This window comes from Grammomys surdaster, unplaced genomic scaffold (assembly GCF_004785775.1).
Source record: "Grammomys surdaster isolate TR1022 unplaced genomic scaffold, NIH_TR_1.0 125888, whole genome shotgun sequence".
NCBI lineage: Eukaryota > Metazoa > Chordata > Mammalia > Rodentia > Muridae > Grammomys > Grammomys surdaster.
Genome location: NW_021620713.1, coordinates 1,203,823 through 1,229,373, shown reverse-complemented (window position 1 = coordinate 1,229,373; position 25,551 = coordinate 1,203,823). Strand labels below are relative to the sequence as shown.

The 25,551-nt window shown below is 37.8% G+C and overlaps 1 protein-coding gene across 4 annotated transcripts in view; it reads right to left on the bottom strand.

Moving 5' to 3' along the window:
* The window catches only part of Arhgap15 (Rho GTPase activating protein 15), a 603,756-nt gene that overhangs the window by 550,595 nt on the left and 27,610 nt on the right, over positions 1 to 25,551 (bottom strand). For all 4 annotated transcript variants that reach the window (XM_028752207.1, XM_028752209.1, XM_028752208.1 and 1 more), the window contains exon 2: positions 23,395 to 23,572. In XM_028752207.1, coding sequence (XP_028608040.1) covers positions 23,395 to 23,572 — 178 coding nt within the window. The remainder of the gene's footprint in view (positions 1 to 23,394; positions 23,573 to 25,551) is intronic.

The window sequence follows — 25,551 nt, the reverse complement described above, 5'->3', positions numbered from 1 at the left end:
ATAGTATCTAGCTCAGCTCCAGAGCCTGCCAGCAGAGTATTTGACCAGACTTTCTGTTCCAGTATCTTGGGAAGATAAAGCTCCAAGGGCTTCATCTGCTGCAGAGTTAGAGGCTGTCTGACTTACAATACAGGTCAAAATTTAAAACATCTAATGATTATTCTCTGTTTTCTTTATCTGTCTCTAATGTTAAAATTGATCTTCCATCCTTGAGAAGTAGCTTCCCTAATGGTAAAGAGAAGTAGGTTGATGGAAGATCTCCTCTGATGACCTACTTTTTCTCTTTCCATGGAACAGACTATATTGTAAGAAGCCATCTACCTGGTGGGAGCTGTACAACATGTGCAGAGACCATTTTCTTCTTACATGATACCATCTACTCTAAATACTGGGGACTTGGCCTTTGTCAGATATTTGGTCCAAGAGGTAAGAAAGACTGTTTAGACCATTTCTGAGTGTTCTCCACCATCTAACATTTGTTTTTCCAGAGGCAGTGTCCATATTTAATTAATTCATATTCTATTAAGAGTAGCGTCCCATAGAGTCTCCTGGAAACCTCATGACAATATTTCTAAGAGATGAATCTAATTCTGCAATAGTTCAATCTGTTATCATATTCTCTCTTATCTTTCCTTCTTCCCATCCCTTCATTCCTTCATTCCTTTTATACCCCTCCCCTTCTTCCATCTCACCTCCATTTCATCTCTCCTTTCCCTTGATCTCTATTTTCTGTCTCCCTATTGTCACTCGGCTTCCTCTCTCCTCATTTTCCCACTATCTGTAACACACACACACACACACACACGCACACACCATATACCATATACCATCTATGAATCTCTGCTGATGAAAAATGAACGTGTAAGTTTCCTAGATACAGATCAACTGTGACTAGATCATTTTCCTCTTCAAAACATTAATATTTAATAATATCTCATTAGTATAATTTTATGAAGCACTTGTAAACCTGATTTTTTTGTATCTATATTTTTGAAAGACATACAAGGAGCTAGATATAGGTGTCTGTAGGCAAGATGACTTCCTCTGTATGGTGCTATTGGTTTCATGGGATAAGTATTAGAGTAAAAGCTGGCTGATGCAGGAACTTTTGCTCTGTCTGTTTGCTGTTTTGTTTGTTTGTTTGCTTTGCTTGCTTAAGCCTGAGATATCAGGCACAGGGAGAAAAACAGGTCAGTCTGGGGTTTGAATCTAGAATGAATGCAGAAACCTGTATTGTGCTCCAGCATGTGAGCAGAAGACCTTGGTAGTTAAGCCTTCAGATCAGTGTTGCTTTCTGGAGACTCCAAAATCATTGCCAAAGTAAATAAAAAGGTAATCTCAGAGGATGGGAAGGACTGCTTAGGTCTAGGTTGTAATTTATGTCATATTATTCATATAATCACTAAGAATAAAATAGACAGCACATCCTTAATAGCAGCAAAATTCAACCTGTGCTGTAAAAGGATCACCCTAAATATTGTTTGCAGGTCTGTAGCCACTGTAAAATTCCACTTATAAATTACAACTGCAATTACTAAAAGCACATGACATAGTATTAGTTTTCTGACTATAGTGAATTCTATAATATTGGAGTACTTATTTTAGTAATTATTAAACATTTATTTAGAAAACATATTTGAGATAAATCTAAGATTTAAATGAATACTTTTAAACTAATCAATAATTAATCAATTTAATATTTTAATACATTAGAAATAAATTAACAACCGATCTACTGTCTCCATGGCTCATGAATGTATAAAATTAAACACCATACTAGAACTGTTTATAAAAGAAATAGATATTGCTTTGATATTATTTGTGAGAATAATACATAGCTGCTGCCTTCAGGAATGGAGTCTTTATGAGCATTAGATAGACACACACACAGTATGGTATGATATATTTTATCGTCTCCCATAACATCTTTTCCTGTGTCCTCTGTAGCAGTTAGCATTTTCAACATAGACTAAGGTTCTCAAATATTTATAACAGTATATTACACTCTTAAAAAGCTTAAGTTCCTTAAAGAAATTGTTAATGTAAGATACAACTATTATTATTTATCAGGAGGACTTAAAATTGAGTTATTATTATCTAAGTACCAATTAATTTAAACACAACAATAAGAAGCACATTGCCTATTAACATGTTTTTTTCAATGGAAGCAACTTGTTTTGAAAACAATGAAGATACGGTTTATGGTTTTGCAAATATCTTCCGTGTCTATTTTAAAAGGAAAGGAAAGGGCTCTCCAATGCTGAGGTCTGCACTTAACCTACTGTGACAGTGTGTCATGGAGCCTCTGAAATATCTCACTCTACAGTCAAATGCGCATGTGCATAAAAAGGTCAAGGCACAGCTTACAAATACTATGAAGACAAGCTTAAGGTATTATAATGTGTGTGAGAAGCTGAGGAGCCTCCACCCTCCTTAGCTTGTTCCTGACAACTACTGATGTGCCTGTGAGATATTGAGAGATAGTGAGACTTGCAAACAAATGAATGAACAGAACAGTAGACAATGGAAAGTGAGATATAAAAAATGCCCAAAGCCCTTTCTCTGCCATCAAAAGTTTCTCTGGTTGTTTTATACTGTCTATCCTGGAGCTTTGGTAATAGTGATGATGGGCTTTCTTAATCCAACAAAATTGTTCGGCTGGGTCCTGTTCAAAACTGTCTTTAGAACCAGCAATTGATGTAGGATTGGTTCATCACCAAAATACAACCAAGTAGAGATCTTAACTATAATTCTTTTAGTTCAACTCTATTTGTGTGTGTGTGTGTGTGTGTGTGTGTGTAAAGACCATGTAAACTGTAAGCTCCCTTGGCAGAAGAATGCCTTAGCAAAGGACAAAAATACCATCTCACAATGGCAGATAGAAGAAAGAGGCAGAGTCTGGAGTATTTCTACATTCCATTAAGTGACTTATTTCATTTTTTAAGTACTCCAAAACACAACACACATGGGCATTTTCCTTTAAACTTAACATCCCTGTAATTACTATAAAAGTGACTCTATAAAATCTTCTAAACTAGTATGTAAGCGGAATATAATTTTCATTTTCCATTCAAGGAGCACCAGCTCTTAGAACTTGTCCCTAGGTTAAGAGATAGCTGAGGCAGGCTGATGTGGAAGAAAACAACCTGTTTCAATCCTCAAGCCCAGTAAACCATCTAAAAAGAAAATCTTCCAGTCCTAAATTGACTTGTGCCACTTAAGAATACAGACCACAACTCTCTAAGTTAAATAAACATTTAATAGTACTTTATCAACAATATCTAAATAGTTAAGTAAAAAAGCTATTAATTTTTTTCCTTTATTGTTTAACTATATCAAAATAGGAGTCATATATATATATATATACTTTCCCAGTATACACATGCTTATATAAATTTTCTGTATTTTCTGTATTTGATACTATTTTTCCACTATTTGATATTAAATGACAAAGTAAGCATGAAAAATATTTTCTTTTGCTGTTATGGAAGGATTTTGACTAGCTACCTAAAGCTGAGAATAATATATAATGATTAATTTATTATTAGAGTGTCTTCTGCATATGAATAACAATGTGAAGCATATAACCTAAATTAATAAATTAATTTCATTTATTGTCAAATAATTTCCTTAACTGTTTTTTCAACATTACAAGGGAGATTTTGAAGAGAAACATCATACGTATAAATAGTAAAAATAAATGTTTCACAAATAGTTGTCTATGTAACATTTTCATCAATATAAAAGAAATCTTTATCAATAATTTATATAATGAGAACATTTCTCTTATATCACCAGTTGTAACTGAAGAATTTTTCAAAATTAAAGAACTTACTCAAGCCTAACAGAGATTATTTCCTTGAAATCTGTCAATATTTTAAAAATTCCCAAGTTAAATGTATATTTTATATAATGTATCATTAATGTTTTATTTCTTTCAGCTATTGCATGTACTGCAATGTTTAATAGTTACATTATTTCTATATTACTTTCTTCAAGTTGATAGCGAGGTTTTGTGTCCTATGACTTGGATTTGGTACTTTCTTTCCATTAGACAAACATCTGGCAACAAAGTTGAGTTTTCAAGGTCATCATCACAATAAAACCTTGAGGAAATGAGCAGTTTGCAGTCATTAGAAATCCCTCCCTGGAAATAGTACACTAATTCCTAATTCAAGGAAGAAGCCTTAAGAGTAATAGTATGGTGGCTCCTGAGGATTCGAGAGGATTATTTATCCTGAATGTGGTTGAGAATGAAAGCATCTGGTACCCCGTCCTTCCCTCCACTCTGCCATGCAGACGCCTGTCCCATTTTCAGGAGTCATCAGAGCTTCCATTTCTTCATGTGTTTACCTCCTAAGGGAAGAAACACCAATGGACGAAGATCATTATCAGAAGAATTTCTGCCAACCACAGGTCTTAAAAGGCTATCAGGGCATTTTCCTTCCCAGCCTTCTCTCTTCTAGTCTCCTCCTTGAATATTGGCCAATTAACTTCTGCCAATTGCTTCCTGTCCCAAAACTTAGCACTTGATCTGTGGTGGGCCTTAACTTAGTATGTGGTTAATACATTTCCAAATGAGCCTTCTGTGAATATTTTAATAGGACTGAACACTGTTAATCTGTGTGCTCTCCCTCACTTCTTCCACTCAGGTCAGACTGGAGGCTTCCCAAGACTCTCAGTTCATTGGTTCAGAGGCCCTTGAGATTCATTAAAGAGCTAATGACACATAAAAACTCAGGCTTCATAGTTACTTAGCCCTCTGTGGCTTTCTATGTGTGGATGCACAGTCCACCACTACAGAGTCCACTTTCAAATTTTGTATCTGTGGATTCCTAGGGAAAATTCATAACTTAAATAGGAAATGGATTTAAAATCTGAGTATGAAAAGTCTGCTGTGCTATTACTTGTTAGCAAGGGAACAGATAACATTAATACATCCAATTGATACCTAAAGTGATCTTTTCCCACTTGATCAATTACAAAATACTGTTAATATTGTTTCAGGACACACTGTGTTTGTATAAGGACTTCATTATAAAGCCATTATTCTATTCTTTCCCCCAGGAGGAGACGGGAAAATGAAAAAACCATCAAGTAGCTGTGTTGTCCCCATGGACGTGGGGACAGGCAACAATGATTCATCTGTGTCAGTTCTTTTAACAAGCACATCAGATGGAAACTTCAAAGCACCACAAAATTTCTACAATTCAAGTAGATTTATAACTAACTTCATCTTTCAGTTTTAATTCTTATGGAAAGGCTGTATAATTTTTTTAAAAAAATAGCATTAAAAATAATCTATGGGCAAGTAGGGTCTCTTTGTGTGATTTGAAAAACAAACAGAGTAGGTTTAGAAGTTCTTTATAAAGACAAACAAAATTGAGACCACGTCATGCTAAAAAAAACACATTTCTTAAGCTATTTTGTGTATATCTCTTATTTTTAATTAAAGGTCATTATTTGCTAATCGTACAGAGGAGAGATGTTAGAATCCTGAACTCTCAAAGGTAGTGATCAAAGTCTTTTCATTCAGCTTTTTTTATAGTATTATTATTAAGCTGCTAATTTGGTGGAGGTGATCATTAGCATTTTAATGTGAAGCAAAAGCTTCAGGACAAGAACTTCTGGTTGAAGATCAAGATGAGAGAAACTGGTTCAGTTATGGCCTTAATAATTGTAACTGTGGGGAGCCTGGCAGAGCCAGTTTTATGAATTAATATAATATAGAGTCCACCAGGTACAAATGGAAAGTACAAACAAAGGAGAATTGCAAATAGTGACTACACAGGGACTGTGCGGATAGGAGGGAATTGTTTGACAAATGCAAGTTGATTCAGAGTGGGCACTGGTACAGTACCGCAATCTCATCTTCCAATAGGAGGCTGTATATCCAAGGGCCAAATGGGTAGGGAATTTAGCCCCGGAGAATAGAGCTGGGAAAGACCTTTTGGAAAGCAACTAATTTTACATATTCCATTATCCTATAATGTTCCTTGTGGGACTTTCTTTGCTTTAAGTGGATTAAATCAAACATACAGTTGATGCTTTTGTGTGCTTTGCTACTGAGGTAGAACAACTCCTGTACAGAAGTCATAAACAACTTCATCTAGAGTCTATTATCCATCTACCAAGGACACAATTGGCAACTAACCTTTTCTGGTTAACAGAATTTATCATTTTATCATGGACTCAACTGTAAGTGAAAAAATTGTTTGAAAATATCCATTCATTTTCTCCAGACAAGATGAGAGGATATTGTTTTGTGCCTTATCTCTGGAATCCATGGGAAGGCTGTTTTACCTCTACTCTGACTTACGCCTTTTGATTGTATCTTTGAACATTCATTTTGCATATTATAACCAGGTGTCATTTTTTTCTGGTCATTTTGGATATATTCTCTTCCCTGTAATATTGCAATGAGAAATAAAGTCTCTTGAAGAAGAATTGGTACTTTCTATGAAAAAGAAGTTTTGAGGTTTCCTGTAACAAGAAAGGAAAAAATAAGATTTAAAATATTAGGTATCTCTAATATTATTATAACATACACACATGTATGTCAAAGCACACACATGCATTAGACACTGTTATATGTCCATGAACACTCGCTTTCCTGGAACTACATTATGTCTTATTGGGAATTTTGGCAGTTACTATGGCATTAGTTGCTGAGTGGTGGTAGCCGACATGTAAGTGTATCCCAAGGCATATGTACTTGAGCACCTGGAGCACACACTTGATTGTTGTTTTGTAACTGTCACATTGACATATTTCTGAAAGCTCGTAAACACTAGACATCTTCATTGGGGTTTTCTATCATGCTCTATTCTTGACAGCTCAGTGTTAAGTACAAGCATCGGTCCATTGTCTTTGCTATGGTAACATTTAAAAGCCCTCCCTCACTATTTCTACTGATAGGAAATCCTTTTCTTTTTTTGTCATCTTACATTGAACATATTTTTATTTTGTCTCCATCTGTCTCTGCACCACTAATATAGGGCAAACAACCATGATTTATTATTCAGAGACTGGGATGGAGAACCTCATAGTGCCATAACTTTTCAATGTTTTTCTCAACTCTTGTTTTACTCAGAGAGGGACTTAATCCATTTAGAATCTTTCAGTGGCCTCTAAGTGAGCAGATTTAGCTTGCTCACAGGATTATCCCCTGTTCATGCCTTTCTTTCCTAGAATTTAGCTGAAAAACTAAATACTGAAAGTACAGTAGCCACCTGCTGGTCATGGAAGCAATAGAAAAAGAGGAGGATGGTGAGCAGAAATTGGGAAAAGGTTCATGTCTCTGAAAATTTTTATTCTGGCACTAAATTGATTAGGAAAAGTCTGCCTCTGTATTACTAACACACGTACATATAAACACACACACACACACACACACACACACACGTTACTTATTTAATCCTTTCCATTTACTTTTCCAATACATAGAACTAAAGCAAACTTCAGTGATCATAAAAAGGACACGTGACTATATCTGGATCGAGCTTAGTATCTAGATGGGTAGATGAATTTCCTGGCGCCAGTTACACCTTGAAGCAGTTTCACAACGGTAACAAGAACAGCTTCCATGGTTTTACAAGACACAGTCAGGAACACCCTCAGCTCTCCCTGCCTCAGTTCTCTCAACTGTGTCAGACTGAATAGGACTGGCTAGAAACCTGCAACTTTGTCTTCCTTCCTGGTGCTTCTTATAACCTAGCTCAATTCCTAACAGGATAGTCACAGTCACTGCTGGCCCCTGGCTGCCTTACTCTACTGCCTGTACCTCATATTTCCATTGTGTTGCTTCTTGAGTGCTCCAGTCTCTTGATGGAAAACTGTGCAAGGTTAAAGAACAACAGAATTCTGACTCTTTCATAATATACTCCCTGTGCAGCAGAGGGATTTCTGCCAGTTTGGGTCACTTTACTCTTTGAATAGGCTGTGGAAAAGGTGAGCTGGCCGTCTTCATCTCAGTTTCCATGCGAGTGTCTTTACTACTGGTGGAGTGAAGAAGAAGTGAGCTTAGTTTCTGTGCTTTTTCTGTGTGTTAATCACACAGAAGCAAGGAGAAAGACCACTGACCCAAATCAGAGCCAAGTTAATTAAAGCAAGCTTTATTTGTGTACACAGGTCATCTCTCTATAGGATGGGTTCAAAAGCTCAGCATCGGACATGGGAAAGATGCTGGTTTTTTACAATTCAGGAGTCTGCAGTTTCCAAATGAAGGATTTCACAGGCAAATAAGTGGGGTGACAGAAGCAGAACATATACGTAACAAGTTGGTCATAACAGCCTTGTGACACAAAGGCATGGTTACAAAATGGTCACAACAATATGGTCATAACAACCTTTTGAAACAAAGGCATGGGAATGGTTGTCATTTCTTGGCAGTACAGAACCATTTGTAGTTAAGGTTACATACAGGTAGAGCATAGCCCAATACTTGAGAAACACATTTAATCAAAAACAGAAATAAGCCTAGTTTATCTTTACTACAAGATGGCTCCTTTCTTCCCTTGAATTGAAACTGGATTCTTCTCTCTCATATAATACATTCTGACCACAGTTTCCCCCCTTCCCAGTCTTCCCCACCTCCTCCCTCTTCCAGCTCTACCTCCTCCTCCATTACTTTCAGAAAAGAGCAGGTCTTTAAAACCACAACCAAACACATGATATGACAAGACAAGGCAAAAGCTCTCATCTCAGGGATAGACAGGCAATCCAATGGGAAAAAAAGAGACCCAAGAGCAGGCAAAAGAGTCAGAGATACACCAGCTCCCGTTGGTGGGACTCTCATAAGAACACAAACCTAACAGCTATAACATATACACAGGATCTGGTGCAGGCAATTTCAATTGAGTGAGTGCTATATACTATAAAAATATAAAATCCTAAGCAATGGTAAGAAAGTTAGACTATTTTCAAAGACAAAAAGAACATTAAAGCTATGAATAATGCATAAGTCTATCGTTAAAAAGGTGAATGTTTGTTATCAGAGTTCAAACAAAAGAAAGCCCAACATAAAAATGAGCAAAGGAGGTTAAGTTTTAATTGAATCTTAAAGTAAATTTCAGTAAGTATAAACTCAGTGATGCTCCTGATCCTCATTTGTTTCCTCCAGGGTTAACCTAAGAAGTACGCTGCACAGAGTTCTAGCTTTGGTATTAGACACTCTTAGAGTTGCTTCTCATCCTTACTGTCTGTCAACTGCTTCTGTGAGAGGTTAAGGACCTCTTTTGTTATAACAGCATGGTTTCAAGCACATAATGGACACTTTCAATAGTTACACATTTATATTAGAGTAATGCAAGAGCTAACAGTGATCCACAGCAAAAGAGAGAAACCAATAGAAATTATTAAAATACCAACATATTTCAGTCCTGAGTAAATATCCATGCTAAAATCAAGAAGAAGCTGAATAAACACTGGAGATAGTTTGAGTCAGAACAGATAAGAAAATAAACAGACATTCTCAACCTATTTGCTGGTTTTGTTTTGTTTGGTTTTGGTAACTGAGACCTGTTCTTTTCTGAAGGAAATGGAGGAGGGTTTGGAGCTGGAAGAGAGGGGAGGTGGGTGAAAATTGGAAGGAGAGAATGGGTCGGAAACTGTGGTCACAATGTATTGTATGAGAGAGAAGAATCCAGTTTCAATTTAAGGAAAGCCATGTTATAGATAAGACAAACCAGGCTCATTCCTAAAGGTCATGATAAAATGGCAAGGTTGCTCATGAAGCAGCTTAAAAAGATACTGCAGATGGATAGCTTAGTCATAATAGTGATTTAATAAAATTTTAAGATACTATACATGTACCCATATTAGGTTTTTTATACATACATCATATTATTTCATCTTTATTCCTCTGTAGATCATAGATATTTTTATATTTGCCTTACTAAGAGCCTTGGAAGACCCTGTCATGAGTTCAAACTCACACGATCAGTAAGGAGCAATGCCAGGATTTGTCCATAATTCTGCCCAGCACTACCCCAGATTCCTGGTCACAGGATAAATCATATCTACTGTGTGGAGTGGAAAAGCACATTGTGAGGGAAGGAATCATATCTGGCTTTACAGTCTCTAGAACATCGTAGTCCTCACCAACTGGAATGTGAGTGATCCAAACTTTGAACATGTACTTTGCACTATACTGTAAGGGACACTGGCCACTGACATCTCTAAGAGAATCAAGACTGGCCACTTCTTCCCCAACTAAATCTTTGTATTTTCATTGGTGATTTATTGTCGTGGTCAGAATAATTACTGTCTCCAGGTATCAGCAAAGGATAAAGTTTCTTGAAATTTTATTTATGTAGGAGACTCTAATATATGAACAAAACTGTGCCTTCCTTTTTCGAAGGCTCACTCCTATATAGAAGCAGAAACTTGAAAGAGTTCTACTCAAATAATCTCTATATCTTGACTTGACTAATGGTACAGTTTCGAATGCCCTCAATGAGCAAGTCAAAGCTGGGCTGGAAATATGAAAATCAGAATTACTGGCTCAAATGTCCACCAGGAAGCATCACCACTGGGGGCTCTGTTATGAGCTTGAGGGGCACTGGCTCATTTTGATGGGACAACAGCTACTTAGCTTCAGTAGGTTTTTGACTGTTCTTTGGGGTGTCAACTTATGACAGAAGAAACATAAATGCTTATACGAGTTTTCATAGGGCAGTCCCAATGTTAAAATGTCAGTGCATTTCAAAAGACAGAAGGAAAAAGAGTGAGATCAAGCTACTGAGCAGAATCCCAACTGTAAGCCCAGATGTCCTGCGAGGCCTCCGATCTGTGCTACCAAATAGGGTTTTTTCCTCTTTCCTCCTGTGACACTACTGTTCCGTTTCCATACACGCTTCTATTGGATAAAACACAGGCTGCTGGAAAAGAAGTTTTAGTTCTGAGGAGCTAAGTTGAGACCATATTTGTAGAGTTCGTGTTCCTGTGTGTTTTCACTTCTCATGGGCTGACAGGAGCTCTTGAAAGGGAGATAAAAATTCAGGAAAAGTTTAGAAAACTTCAAGTTAAGATTAATTAGTCAAGATGTACGATAAATGGTAAGGGATTAGATACCTACTCAAAACTAAGCTGGCTTAATTTTGTATAAAATACCATGCATAGCATTTCATTGCTGGCTTCTGATGGCCTGGTGTGCTTGTTCTGATAAGAGTTCTAAGCCACCACATGTTGTCTGGCATCTAAAGCAGCTTCTCATCAGGTTTTCAGAATTATTTTTTACAAAACCAGTGAAATTTAAACCATAGATAACCTAGAGTAAACAGAGTATTTATAGCTTGGTGACAAAACAACACCCTTTCCTTAAACAACACAGTTACTTTTTTAGTGTTGTCTAAAAGGCAGCAAGATGTTTGTTAATTTACAGTAATGTAAGAGTCTAAAATTGAAATTAAACCCAAAGGGGAAAATCTGAGTAAGAAAATTCATCTTTAGCTATAAAGAAAGATTGTTTTTATACTGTCACTAAAATGTGGTAGAGAGAGACTACATTTCCAAATTTATGAGTAGCAACTGTCAGCGTCTGAGTTCCCATGTGGGAAGACATTGGCATGCTCTGGAATCCTGCATGTTGTCCTCACTTGGGGAAAAAGCAGGCAGTGGAATAGCTGAAGCTACTCAAGGCAGTGGCCATGGCTGAGCAGGTCACACAACCATCATGAAAGTGTGACACCTCCAGCTAAGCATTTCACATTCAAATAATGCTTTTAAAAATGAAGCAACAATAACAACAACAGCAACAGCAACAACAGCAACCAAACTCACTTCAACTGAAGTGAAGTGAAGGCTAGCCCCCAGTAAACAGGTCTGGAACTTGGAGGTAGACAAAGCAGCATAAGTGAAGGACAGATCAACTTTACAGGTAAAAGGTGAGAGATAACTCACTTCACATACCTAGAATCAAATAAATGTTTTTCATCTATTTTCATAGCTAGGCAGCTATTTACCTATGGTATATGGTAGAAACAAAACGTATAAGGCCTCAATCATGCCATTTTGAGTGTGATCACTTGATCAAAAAATCTGAAAAGCATCTCTCCTCAGGCAGTAGGGTTAACTGACTAGATAATTTTAATACCCCAGTGACACTGTATCTTGGCTCTAGCATGTCTAAGCAGTTTAAATAAATTGTTCATCTAAATGTTCTATTCCTCTCTTCCTGATAGTTGGAATGTGCCTCAAGATAGTCCCTCAGTCACTCACCCCATGGTCTGGGCTTTCCTTCATAGCTAATGTCACTTTAGATCTAGTATAAGCACAAGATTGGTGGCACATTTTAAGGGCCTGGATGGTTTGTTCATTTTATATAGACAAGAAAACCCTAATGGTAGGGGCTGCTTTGTTAGGCTTATAAATTAGATTGAGTACAAGCTGCAATCAATCCCACACAGCTCCATAAATCACAAGGACCCGAAGGATAACGCTCAACCAAATCTCAAAGCTAAGAGCAAAGTAAAAATTTTAGAAGACAAGAACGGTGACAGTTCTGATTCTTCTATAAATGCCTAAATTAAGTCTGGATTCAGTTTACTGAAATCAAGGTCAAAGATCAGAAAAACAAATGCACTAATATATTATTTTTAGTCATAAATTACTATTTTAGCATCAATTAAGCTAATTGTTAACTTAATAACTACACAAAGTAAGAGTTAAGATCAGCGGTAAATAGAAAAGATCCCACACACTTAACCAGATAAAACCAATGGCAGTTTCATCTGTTGTCAAAACCATCCTCCATTAATTTGTACGTGTCCAGCAAAGGACACACAGGGGAGGTGTCAAACTATGCAGAGAAAGCTTAAAATCGGGCCGGAACCTAGAATTCTAAATACGTTTTTAAATGAAAAGGATTTTTATTTTGTATTTACAACCACAAAAAGACATTCTACAGGAAGTTAAAATAAAGGATATTTCTTGGTTCCCCAGCCAATTTCAATCATTGTGCATATGTGACTCCAACAATAGCACAAAGAGTTGAGGAGGTGCTGGTGTTAGGGTCATGATGAATGGATAGGTTGAGCCCTGTTACTCCAGCATTAGGGGACTCCCTCACGCCAATGGTAAGTAACCTGCAAGGAGACAGAAACACTCTTTGCTTTATACCCCTGCTTCCAAAGCAGTTTCTGATCTTTGCAGTAAGTGCTAAGCTATGTCTGTGGAATGGGTAAATAGAAAATGAATGTGTGAGTAGAAGCAGTTGGCCTGTTCTGCTTTCTATTTGGGGCCACTCGAAGGGTACACAGGTTGAGTTGACATGGTGACCATGAAGTGGAAAGGAAGTTATTTATGTAGAGATGCTGAGTTTTAGTTATAGATGATAACTGTAGAATGTCACGTTATTTATTACTCTGTGTAGGAAGAGTTCTAAGAGGTCTTTCTCTGTCTCTCTCTGTCTCTGCCTCTCCCCTCTCCATCTCTCTTTGCAGCGAAGACATTAAGGACAGTACACCAGGAATTTAAATTTCTTTCTTGTCTATTTGGTCATGTGTTATTGACGTCAACACTGTCAATAATTCATGGTAAAAGAGGAAACTGCCCTGAAAGGTTGCCCATTGTTGGGCAGTGATCGATGGGTGAGACCACAGAGTGTGATGTATTGTCAAGTATCAGCCAGTTTCGCTTTCCTGTGGATTCACAGAATGATGGTATTTACACTCAGTTTGTCTGACCCAAGCTGGGCTTATTTCTTCATTAACCTTGTACTGCTGTTTAAAGAATATGCCTTCAACAGATTTTAAGAAGAGAACACCAACTCTGGCCATTTCATCTGTGTGATCTGGCAGTGGGGCCTGGAGGTTTTGGCCTCTTGTTTTGATGTTAGTTTATATTAAACAAAACTGTCACTTTGTTTTCCTGTCTTCCTATATTGGGTCACTCGGTGCTACATGATATGATCCAGGACTATTCAATGCAAGGAGACACATGTCCCTTCTCATTGCATAGACAAGACAGTAGGTTTCTTTCACCCTGTGGGAAAGAAAGCAGGTCAGGTGACCAAAGGTGACAGAGGGAAGTGCAACTATCATTCCACCCATCAGAGATGCTGTGTGAGCATAAGACTTAGGCACAGTGTGGCTACTCACACTGCATCGTCGAAAAACAACCCCAGCTTCTGGTGCTTTGGGAAGGCAGTGAATTAAAACAAGGCTCCCAGTGTTTCCTGTGAGCACCATCAATCACAATATTAGAAGGGCATTTTGGAATCTCAGGAAAAAAACAGGCCACATATTGAAGTACTTTCTAATTAACAGTGATTTGACTTCTTTGGTTTGGGGTGCAGACAGACTGGGCTTAATTTTTGTTGGAGTTTCTGGGTGACCTCTGGGTATTGAAACACTGATTTGTTTCAGTGTGTATTATTTTACCCAAGTGCCAGTACACACGTTAAGTTTGATAGGACTTTATTGACAAGCAGTCTGTGCCAGTGACTATCTAGTTTCTCATGTCTTTTGCACAGAGAAAAATGCATCAGATTGAATGTGAGCATAGTAACCACCAGAGAAAGTTCTCGATGTTGAGTCTCTGAAAACCAGAAAAAGACTCAATGCTGCTATCCAGTATTCATAACAAGAAAGATGGCAGACAAGGACCAGGAGAGTGGGGGGCAGAAGAGGATGATGAGATTCTGAATTCCCTCTCAGTTTTCCTCTTTTCCCAGAAAGCCTGTCCTTGTTTTCATGGACTTGCTTCTTTTTAACATTACCACACCAGTAAACCTGCTTGACATATGACAAACACATGTGTCGTTCCAACCCAAATCCCCATCGCTTCTCCTGACAAACTTATTGTCAGTGCATTGAAAGTAAATAGGAACCACAAAAACCTGTCACCTGGAAGAGACACCATAGGAGACTGCATGTAACTGAGACAGCATCACGTCTGCCACAGAGCCACAAGGCTGTACATTTGCTAATTAGTTGTAACAAGCATTAATGTACAAAATAATGCCTTGGCCTTCCGTGCTGCTGTTGGAGATGGTTCTGCTTATCAGTTTTTAATATGCTCTTTGAAAACTGACACATACTTTACCCACATCTCTTTAGGAACATAGGGATTCAAAGGCTGGAGAAAATACTTTCATGCTTCCCAACACAAACCTGAGAGGATAATTAAACAGATGGCAACAATAAACTGAATCTGAACACATCAGGGAGTGAAGTCCCTTATTAAAAGCCTTGCAAACTCAAAAGAGGGAAGAGGAAAAAAAAAAGTAAAATCCAAACCAAACTTGGGGGAATTATTTTAGCCATCAACAGCTTTATGTCATCGGTGACCTTAGACATGGAGGCTAATCAACCATTTAGGGATGGGTTTACTACCACCCAGGAGAGGGCACCTGGAGGTCTGTGTGCTCGCTCCATTCCCTCAGAGCAGGAGCAGGAAGGCAAAGTCTGTGAGACTCTCAGACAACTCCTTAAGACTTCCTTGAAAGACATCACCATTAGGCACACACTTCAGAGCTGTAAGCCTTCCAGTGCCCCCTGAAATGCTCAGTCCCCCCACACAGGGGAAGTCAGGGCTGATACTTTTCGTGTACTATAGACCAGACTCTTTGTATTAAAAATTTCTGTGATGATCCATACACTGAAAATATTTTTGGATTCATTTTTGGTGACAGAAGGATCTCCAATTTATTGTAACCTTAAAAATTAGAATTCCACTTATTTTTAGGACTTAACATTGGCAGTACACACTGGGCTGACCCTACAAAAGATTATTAAGCTGATATTGGTTTATTGGTTTTTATTATCCTATAATTATATGGAAATAATTATTTTCCAGAAATACACAAATTAGTATATATTATACAAATATATGTGCTTACTTGTGATATATATATATATCACAAATATATATATATATATGTATATATATGCAGATATAGAACTCTGTATGCATTTGCATAAGACTGTACACAGACATGTATGAATCTACTACATGTATGAAAAGATCTAGCAATTATATAGCTTTGGAGAAATATTTCCAATCCATTATACATGCAAAGATGGTATTGTAGCACTACGTCCAGCTCCTGTAACTGAGGGTCAATTAAGTTCCTCTTTGCTGATCTCTCAGCTTTCTGCCTATCATGGCAAACTGTATGAGCCTCACCTATGAACCAACGATGGTTCAGCTTGAGTAAGTAAAGGACTCTTCACTACACCTTGTTTTAAGTTAACCTCGCCTGTAATCATGGTCTATTAAAAGGTGTTTTTTGAAAACTGAGGCGAACATTAAAATTGGAAAAGACATACATAGGCAAACTTGAATTCCTTGGCAAAGCTCATTCCTTACCTCATATTTCATCTCTCTAAAAATTGCAGGCTACCTTTGGAACTCGTCATAAAACTCTCTTGCTAATCCTGACTGCACTCGAGGTTGTTTTGAGGGTAGAGTACTATATAAATAAAATACGAGGCCCTGCAGATAACCGAGTGGAAAAAGCATAGTTGCTGGCACTCAGAGTATTAGGTAACCTCTTTTAATTAGAATGTACAATTTTAGATTACTGACTATGAACATCATGGGACCTGAGATTTCGATTCATCAGTAATTCTCCTTTATGTCTCACTAAGATGTAAAAACCAGACCTCTGCTCCCACGCAGATCTGTCTTCTGCTCGCGGAGCTACAGCTTTTACCTGTGATCTCCAGTACTGCTCTGCCCCCTTGTGCTGCTGCGGTGAACTCGGCAAAGAACAGTGTGCCTTCCTCCTCCCGGATGAACTACAGAAAAGCCCACTGTCACTTCTCACTTTTCTGGCAAGTTCAAGGTCGGTGTCTAGCTATTTTCAGCTCATCTCTTCTTGATCCATGCAGAGAAATGACAAGGTAACGTGATTCGGGGTCAGCTGTATTACAGGAACCGTTACATAAACGGAGAAAGTGAAAATCAATCCTAGCTGACAGTGACTTGGGGATAATCAGCGCTCACTGTCTGCCTCTGTCAGCTCGCCTGCATCAAACACCGTGTGACTTCTGTCAGATCTTTTTAATAAAACTATATTCTCACTTTCAGCAACCTAAATAAATGTTGTGCCGGAGTTGAATCTTCCTAGGCTCGTTTAGCCCTCTAGATTTGTAAACCTTTCTAATGCTTCCTCAAAAAGCCACATAAGTGACACCTGTTATCCCAGGTTTGTTCATGACCTGGGATGAAAATGTTGCTACAGTAACTGCCACACTGAGTGATGGGGCTGAGCATCCCTGTGCACTGTATCCGCAAAATTAACCCAGCACTTGTCTCAGCATCACTTCCCAAGCCCTCCACAGAGCGACCTCCTCCCTCCTCTTTCTGGGTACCTGAAACCTCATCTATCATTTCTTGTTGGAGACAGGCGTCTCCCAGCATTTTTAGGTGTTCATTGCAATTTTCCTTCTTATCTCTGTATTTTGTTTTAAACGTGGCTATTGCTCCCAACACAGAATCACGGATATGGTGTTTAACAAGATGTTTCACACTGGTGGCATTCCGCTGACAGCACCTTGAATGTCAGTTTCAGGAGGGAGCTTCTCTATCCCACCCACCTTGTGCTCCCAGGAAACTGAAGCAGGCAGCCCTCCATTGAAGTACAATTTACCATAATATTAGTTGTCAGTAAATTCAAAGACAGAACTACTAAAGCTATAAAATGGATTAGAAGCAATTTAAAAAAGAATTAACAAACTAGACTAAGAGTATACTGTCAACAAACAAATGCTCCATCATAGGACTGTAATTTGGAATTTTAATTACCCCTCTGCTCTGTAACAAAACAATGTCTGAACTGGCAGCGATTTGAATCTCTCACAGGTCATTGAGCATTCTAGTTAATTACTCTATGAATAGCCTGTTTTTCTCCCCTCTGGAAACACGTTTCTAATGGCAGTCAAGGTCTGACAAATGTGTCATCTACATAATTAGCTAGGAAGCAACACAAAACATTAAACATGCTTTGTGCCGACAACTATCAAAACATTTCATTTGTTGTCAATTATTCATTACTTTGTAGGTTCTGAAGGGGTTGTTATTATGGAAATAAGTCCAGATGCTAACAAGGTTAGAGTTTTGGATTCAAATTAGTAATCAGAGGACTAACTTTTAAAAAAATGTATCTCATGTACATTCTGCACCATGTTCAATCAGTAGGAGATTATAAACAAATTTAGCTCTCTGCTCGAGTTAAAAGGAAAACGGTGCTTGCCACATGTGTGAACTCCAGAGCCCTGGCTCATTCTTTGAAGTATGGTCTCTTTAATTTCACTATAAACTTCCCCCACCTTTTGGGAACCCCAATTTGTACTTGGTAAATAGAGTTAAAAGATTTCCCAGCACGAAATGGCACAGGGTGGCACAGGCAAGGATGGAAATCTCTAGTGGGATTTGAGTCTTTTCTGAGGCATATTCTAAAAAAAAGTAGAAATTCTAACTGACAAACTTTTTCATCTGCTCCACGACATGACTACCAATGGCTGGAGACCGGCTACATTAGGCAGCCTAGCAGTTCCTGCTTCTTGTTCTTGTTTTGTTTTAACTCAGCGTGTCTGAAATGTTACTCCTTGTAGGATTTTAATATCGTACACAAAGCTGAATACTGTCTTGAAAGCCAATGCTGCTAACATTTACAGACGTTACAAACAGATTCTTCAACAGAATTGACCTCTCAGTGGTAAAGAAAATTGCAGTGGAAGACACATTATTGCATTGTCGTATCAGAGCTCTGGATCTGCGGAGAGGCTCACTCCACTGTCCTCCAGCTTTCCCTTATAAACCAAAATGGCTTACAAATGTCATCTACAATAGTCCAATAAAGATTATGAACAAGACACCGTCCTTTCGCTGATGAGATAAGAAAGATTCAACTGCAAAATGCAGCACTGAACAGTTCATAAGGCTTGTTCTCAAATCAGACAAACAGAATTCAGATTGCAATAGTGTGTGTATGTGTTTAAAATTTAATTGAAATGATAGTTTGTTTTCTCCATAATGTTCGATCAGATGCCCGTGTTCCAGATCTAGATAGAAAGAAAAGAAAGAAAAACAAATTCTATCAGGGAAATCAGGAAGACCTCTTATCTTCAGGGTGTGCAGAATGTGTCAGGAAATAATTCTACTCTGTGCACTGAGAATGCCCAGCTAATGAAAAAACAGATCAGCCATTCACTAAGAGAAAATAATTGTCTGTATCTATGTTTTTCAAAGCAAACGGCAGTCGCATCTTACATTAAACAGGATGCATTAAAATAGGCTCTAATAATCTTTATGCCAAAGGAAGCTAATCCATTTTTCAGATCATACGATCCACGGCAATAAAAGGAAAGCATCAAACTAAAAACAATTTTAGAAATGGCTGCAGACTCTCATTTAATTAACATGCAACAGATCATATATTTATGAGGAAGTCAAAATATTTAGGAAGTCTATAATCCTGTAAGCCTTAATGTGGTATAAAAACAACAAATAAATGCAAAGTGTTACTGTTACACATGCCTGCCTGATCAATGGTTTTCACATATTGATCTATAAATGGAGTTGACAGTCTGTGTTGCCTGCACATTTTCCAAGTAGCTCTATTTTTGCACAAAACCAATACGGGCAATTACCTTTGTTTGAGATGCCAAGTCTTATCAATTCAATGTGATTTAGTGTCATTTTAATTAAATATCAGGATCCACTTCAGGACAATTTATCCAAACAAAGCCTCAAACCTGACTATAAGCTTGATTTGAAGTAAATATGGACATGCCCTACAATCTCATAATATTTCTCGAAAAGTCTGCTAAACAGAAGGCTTATATTTTTAGTAGTGATTTTTATGTCTGCCTTTTTGGCTAGCCACAACTTTGGCAAGCATCCTATAATGACAGAAGTAAGAAACAAAAGAAAATTGTTTCCTCTTTTTCCTGATAATACGTTGAAATGGGGCGGGGGTGGGGGTGGTAATAGTGTGTTAACTGTGGAAAGAGGAGTCTTGTATGCTAACACTTAGGGATGGCTCGACCTAAGTCCTCATCTAAACACCACTGGAAACATATTTCTCTGTTCATGATGGCCATGAATGTAGTAATGCCCTTCTGTGGGTTTGCAGGATGGAAATGGTGAATATTCATGCTTGTCGCTGCTGAAGACACCAGCATTAAACGCTGAAATAGCTCCAGCCTGCAGATCCTGTGTTTGCAGCTTCCTGAGTTGGGCTGTTTAAACTGTTCATTAATATCTATTTTAAACTGTCTGTCTGGGAGACTGGAGCATCCCTACAGTAAACAGGCATCGAAGTACTTTGAGCCTTTTGCACTAGCTATTTGCTGAATTGAACATTGGCCCTCCGCGCTTAGATGGGGAACTTCATTTGCTCTACTTTTTGCCCTTGCTGTCTGCTTTTCTAGAGCACACTTGTTCTGAAAAAGAAGCTACCCTTCTTTCAGAGATGTCTCTGTTCATCTCCGAATGGGAAAGTAGATCACTACAGCAACCAGGAAGTTTCCTTCCCCTTCAAATGGCGCTCTCTAGGTTTCTTTTATGTAGAGACAAATGTCTTGCAAGCTGTAACCTTTGACATCTAATAGTCCTACCTCTTGAACATTTCCTGAATATCAAATCAACCTCTTGAAAATTTGAAAATGATCATTTGATGTTGAAAGAGAGCAACAGACACTAATAGTGTTCTACTGTCAGGTGGGATAGCTGCGTAATTGAAATGTCTCCCTGAAACATTTAAGTCATCCAAATTCCGAAACTCATCCCTGTTTGTATTACGTGGGGTTGAAGAACTACATTAGCATTTCAGAATACATTTAATTTTCAGAATCTTAAAGGACTTACCAATGACATAAAATGTACTGTAAATATGCAGTCAGAAAAATACTATGATTCTACTAATTCAATTATGAATTAATAAACATTGTATTGATTTTACCCTAAGATATTAAAAATAATAATCAAAAATGAAATCACTGTATCAGACAGATTATGTTATTAATTATTCCAGAAGTTTAAAATGAGACTTACTAATAAACAGACATAACAAACAAGACATTTTATTAAACAGTATACAAGACACAGTCTATGTGTGGCCTCCAAGCACCTACTGTTTCCTTCGTGGAGATTCCATGTGTGTTTCTGTTATAACAAACTGTTTTGTTTAAACATGTGTACACATTCTTAGGGTCCATCCCACCCCACTTCCAAATGCAGACTCTCCCCCTTGACCTCACATTGTCCCCCGACTTCTGAAAAGCTACGGAGATAACTTTAATGGGCTTGTTTGAATAAATATGCCAAAATACTTTACATTCTGTCAGTATCTAGTCAGAAAATTGTGCATGGAAAAAAAAAGATGAAAAGAACTGAGACAGAAAGAAAATTAGTGCCGTGGCAGGCTTTCAATACAGAGTCTCTGAGCCAAGCTTTCTCCGTGAAATGACATATCCTCACCAAAATACCCCCTTTTATATAATTATGCACTGAGTACACATAACCAGAAGTAACTTTTATTTTTGTTCCTTATCGAGGAATCCATATTGCTCAGACTAAGACTGCGGAAACAAAGGCTGGGATAATTATAGCTAATTTAACTTTGGAAAACTCTTATTCTTTAGCAGTCCAGCATACAACCCCCCAAACTAAAGTTATGTAACAAGGTAATACCAACAATGAGAAACTGCATGATAAAATCCTGCCCAAAAGTGAAAAATGCTAATTTTGTCTCATTTAGCAGCTGGATACAGAAATGCTCATTAGTTTTAAGAGGGTTAATCCTTTTAACTTTTGCATATTGATATGCCAATTATGCCTAATTGTACAAGAGGCATCAGTCAAGGTAATAGTGCATAAACACATGAAAGTTATTAAGTACATCCCAACATGTAATAAAGTAGGTGTTAATTGGTAGCTGAGTTCTGCGGGCTATTGAGGTGGATAATTCATTGAGAGATGGATCACTTGTAATTTCTCTCCATAATTCCTTTTGCAGTCTCACGCTGTGATGTTTTCATGCTTGTCAAAAACAACTGCGGCATAGTGCCTTTTGTTAAACACAGCCAATAAAATATGTTAGGCATCATTAAATATACTTAACTTTTAAACTTTTTCAAAGGTACAGTTCTTATGGATAGTACGTATAGAGAGTCCAATAATTGACTCTAACTACTGTCTCAGGTTCATAGTTGAGAAGCAGCTTAGCTGTTTTTAAAGTGAAGGCAGCTAACAGTGCTGTGCCTCCCAGCAGACAATTGTTGTAAATGAGAAAGTCAATAAAGGAGAATGCTTTTCTCAGGAGTTACCTTATCTAAGGATGTATTCTCCTCCCTCTGGCTTTCTCACGTTAAACCTGCCTATAACACCTGAAAAGGTACTGATCAAACTCGTGAATTTCTCAAACCCCTGAGATTGCTGTGACTTCATTATGCACTTGAAATTCAAGTGAAAAATGGAAAATAAATACAATTGAGAACATTCTACTCAGTAAGTTTACCTGATTTATGAACTCGGTTAGGGAGTTGTATAGTTTATAAGCACCTGTGATATGAATAGAACAGTCAATTAATAGCTCACATGCTTCTGCAGGCTGACTGAGACTCCCAGTCTGTCCCTGGCTACTTTATTTCTCAAGCTTCCTCTCACTGTGACAAACAAAATAGATCTGGGGTCCAAAAGAGTGGCTAACATTGCATAAATAATTTTGTAACATTCTATGGCCTCAGCTGCAAGTTACCACCATTATGGTAGAAAATTAACCAGAGGAGACCCATCGCAATCAGTGAGTTTAGTGGCTCAGGATGCGTGCAGGGCCAGAGACACAATTGGCAGTAGAGTTCATCTCTAACTATTTTATTTCAAATCTTTCTAATGACGCATTATCTAAACAAAATGGCTTCCTCTCCAAACCTTAAATAGCCACGCCGTTTCAAACATTTGAGCCTATTGCAAATCAAACCTCAATTTTCCACTCTTCTATATTATAGGGAGATTTTAAGAAAAAGATTTTTCACATTTTGAAGTTGTTGATTTTTTTTCCCCCTCAATTCATTCTTAGCTAATTTTAGCCTCTGGCTTTTCAAAGTGATGTACTGTATTTGGAAGTACAAACACCGCATGCTAGCATAACCTCATTATTTTTATGACACTGAAGCATGGTAGCAGAGGCCCTTAAAATGAGTCAAAGGTGCTCTTCAGGCTGGCTCTCCATCCCCTTTATCACTCTGGATTAGACCCAGCTCTGCTCCTGTAACTGGGGATATTATTATAACTATAAGTAGGCTAGATAAAATCCATTACAAAACAGTTTTCTCATGCACATTAGGTAAACAAACAAAACAAAGCTCATTAGCTGTATTTTTTTTAAAAAAAAAAAATTCTGTCTGCTAAGAGAATGTGGCATGTTTTGGGTATTTGACTTACAGGTTCAGTGACCTTCCCAGCATCGGTGAGGATCATGGATTTAGTTTGGCTCTGCCTGTCTTGGTGGCTGTTGGCATTTTTGATTCTCATTTGCACAGCTCCTGTAGCTTGGTGGGCAGAATTCAGTGTTTCCAAAGAGTTGTCACAGTTTGTAGATGTCTGCACACTGCAGCTTGTCCTGATGAAATTCAAAACATTATATTATTATAAATAAACATATATATTTATATAATACAAAGACATACACATACACACGTTAATCATTAAGGCACTAAAATTCAAAGAGTCTATACCTTTCTCAGCAGGAAATGAGACAGTTACTACTTTGTGTTCATCTGTAACAGCTCTGCCCTCCATCCCTACAGATGACAGATGTTTGTAAGTATCACAACTCCTAGCCATGTAATCCCTAGTACTATTGGAAGTTTCCATATAGGGTCTGGGGCGATAGTTAAGACCACTAAGATCACCTACTGCTCTTGAATAATAACTGTCTCAGTTTTCAACACTTACCTTAGGCAGCTCACAGCCTTGCCAGTCACTCCAGATCCATGTGATCCAACAATCTCTTCTGGCTTCTGTGGGCACTACATTCATGTGCCCAAACACACACACACACACACACACACACACTTGTTTAAAAATAATATCTTTTTAAATATTGTTTTATGTGTGAAAGTTCGCCTGTTCCATGTGTGTATAACACATGCAAGCAGTGCCATGGAAACCAGAAGAGGGTATCAGATCACCTGAAACTGGACTTCTAGATGAACATTTGTGACACAAATACAGCTTCTCACCTGCTTATTGTTGACCTTTTCCTAGCCTGACTATTGAACTCTCAACACTGGGTATAAGGATACAATGTTAGATAAAGCAATGACTAGTCCGATTTCAGCAGGAAATGTAACCCAAAAGAACAGTAGTCTTACATTTGAGGGATCAAGATATCTACAGGCTTAAGTTGGATTAGCTTCATTATAGAGATCAAGAAAAATAGGCATTAGTCAAATTCCTATCAACTGAAAGAGCAGCGAATTCTCTTAGCTGCTCAGGTAAGTTTTAGTGCCCCAAAAAGAAAATTAAGAAAAAGAATTTTCTATGTAATCCAGTCTACCATATTAAGAAATGATGATGCCAGCTCTTAGCCATTAACATAAAGGCTTTCATATACAACCTTGCTAGGTTTATATGTGTGTGTGTGATCAAAAGCTATATCAACCACAAGTAGAATTAGTGTCAGAACAAAGCAAGTGGATCTACTGGACTCCCAATCACAATATCCATGGGAGAATTTAAAATTCCTTTGTCCATTGACACTTGATTACTAAACTCTGTTAGATTAATTGGACATAATATTTAAGAAGAATATAATGAAAAAGTTTACTTACTTGTGCTATATATTATATTTATTTGTGATATGTATTCAATAGAAAGAGTCTAACTTAGGCAAACCCAGTATAGACACACTTTGCACAAGGACTGTGAGGATAATGAAGCAGATTCATGACATCTGAGGAAGAACACTCTTCAGCTGCCCCCGTGAGAGTCCCCCGTGTGAGCACAGCCTCTAATTCTTTATGGGGTTTCTCTGTGTAGAGTTGGTTGTCCTGAAACTCAGTCTGTAGGCCAGGCTGGCCTTGAACTCACAGTGGTCCTTCTGCCTCTACCTTAGAGTGCTGAGATTAAAGGCTTCGGTTACCACCCACCACCAGCCAACAACATCTTCTAATTCTAAGAGAACATTTGTGATGCAGACACGGCTTCCCAGCTGCAGATTGTGACCTTTTCCTAGCCTGGTCACTGCACTATCAATACTGGGTATAAGGATACAATGTTAGGTAAAGCAATGACTAGTCTGATTTCAACAGGAAATATTATCCAAAAGAACAGTAGTCTTACATTTGAGGAATCAAGAGTACTGATAACTGATATCTATTGACTTAAATTGGATCAACTTAGTTATAGAGATCAAGAAAAACAGGCATTAAATATGTAACATAAAAAATGTTTTTTTTGTTTTATTTTTTGTTTGTTTGTGTTTTGTTTTGGGACAGGGTCTTGTATGTCTCAGGCTTTCCTTATACTCACTAAATATCCTAGGATAACCTTGACGTTAGAACTCAACCCCCTTGCCTGGACCTTCAGTCCTAGGTT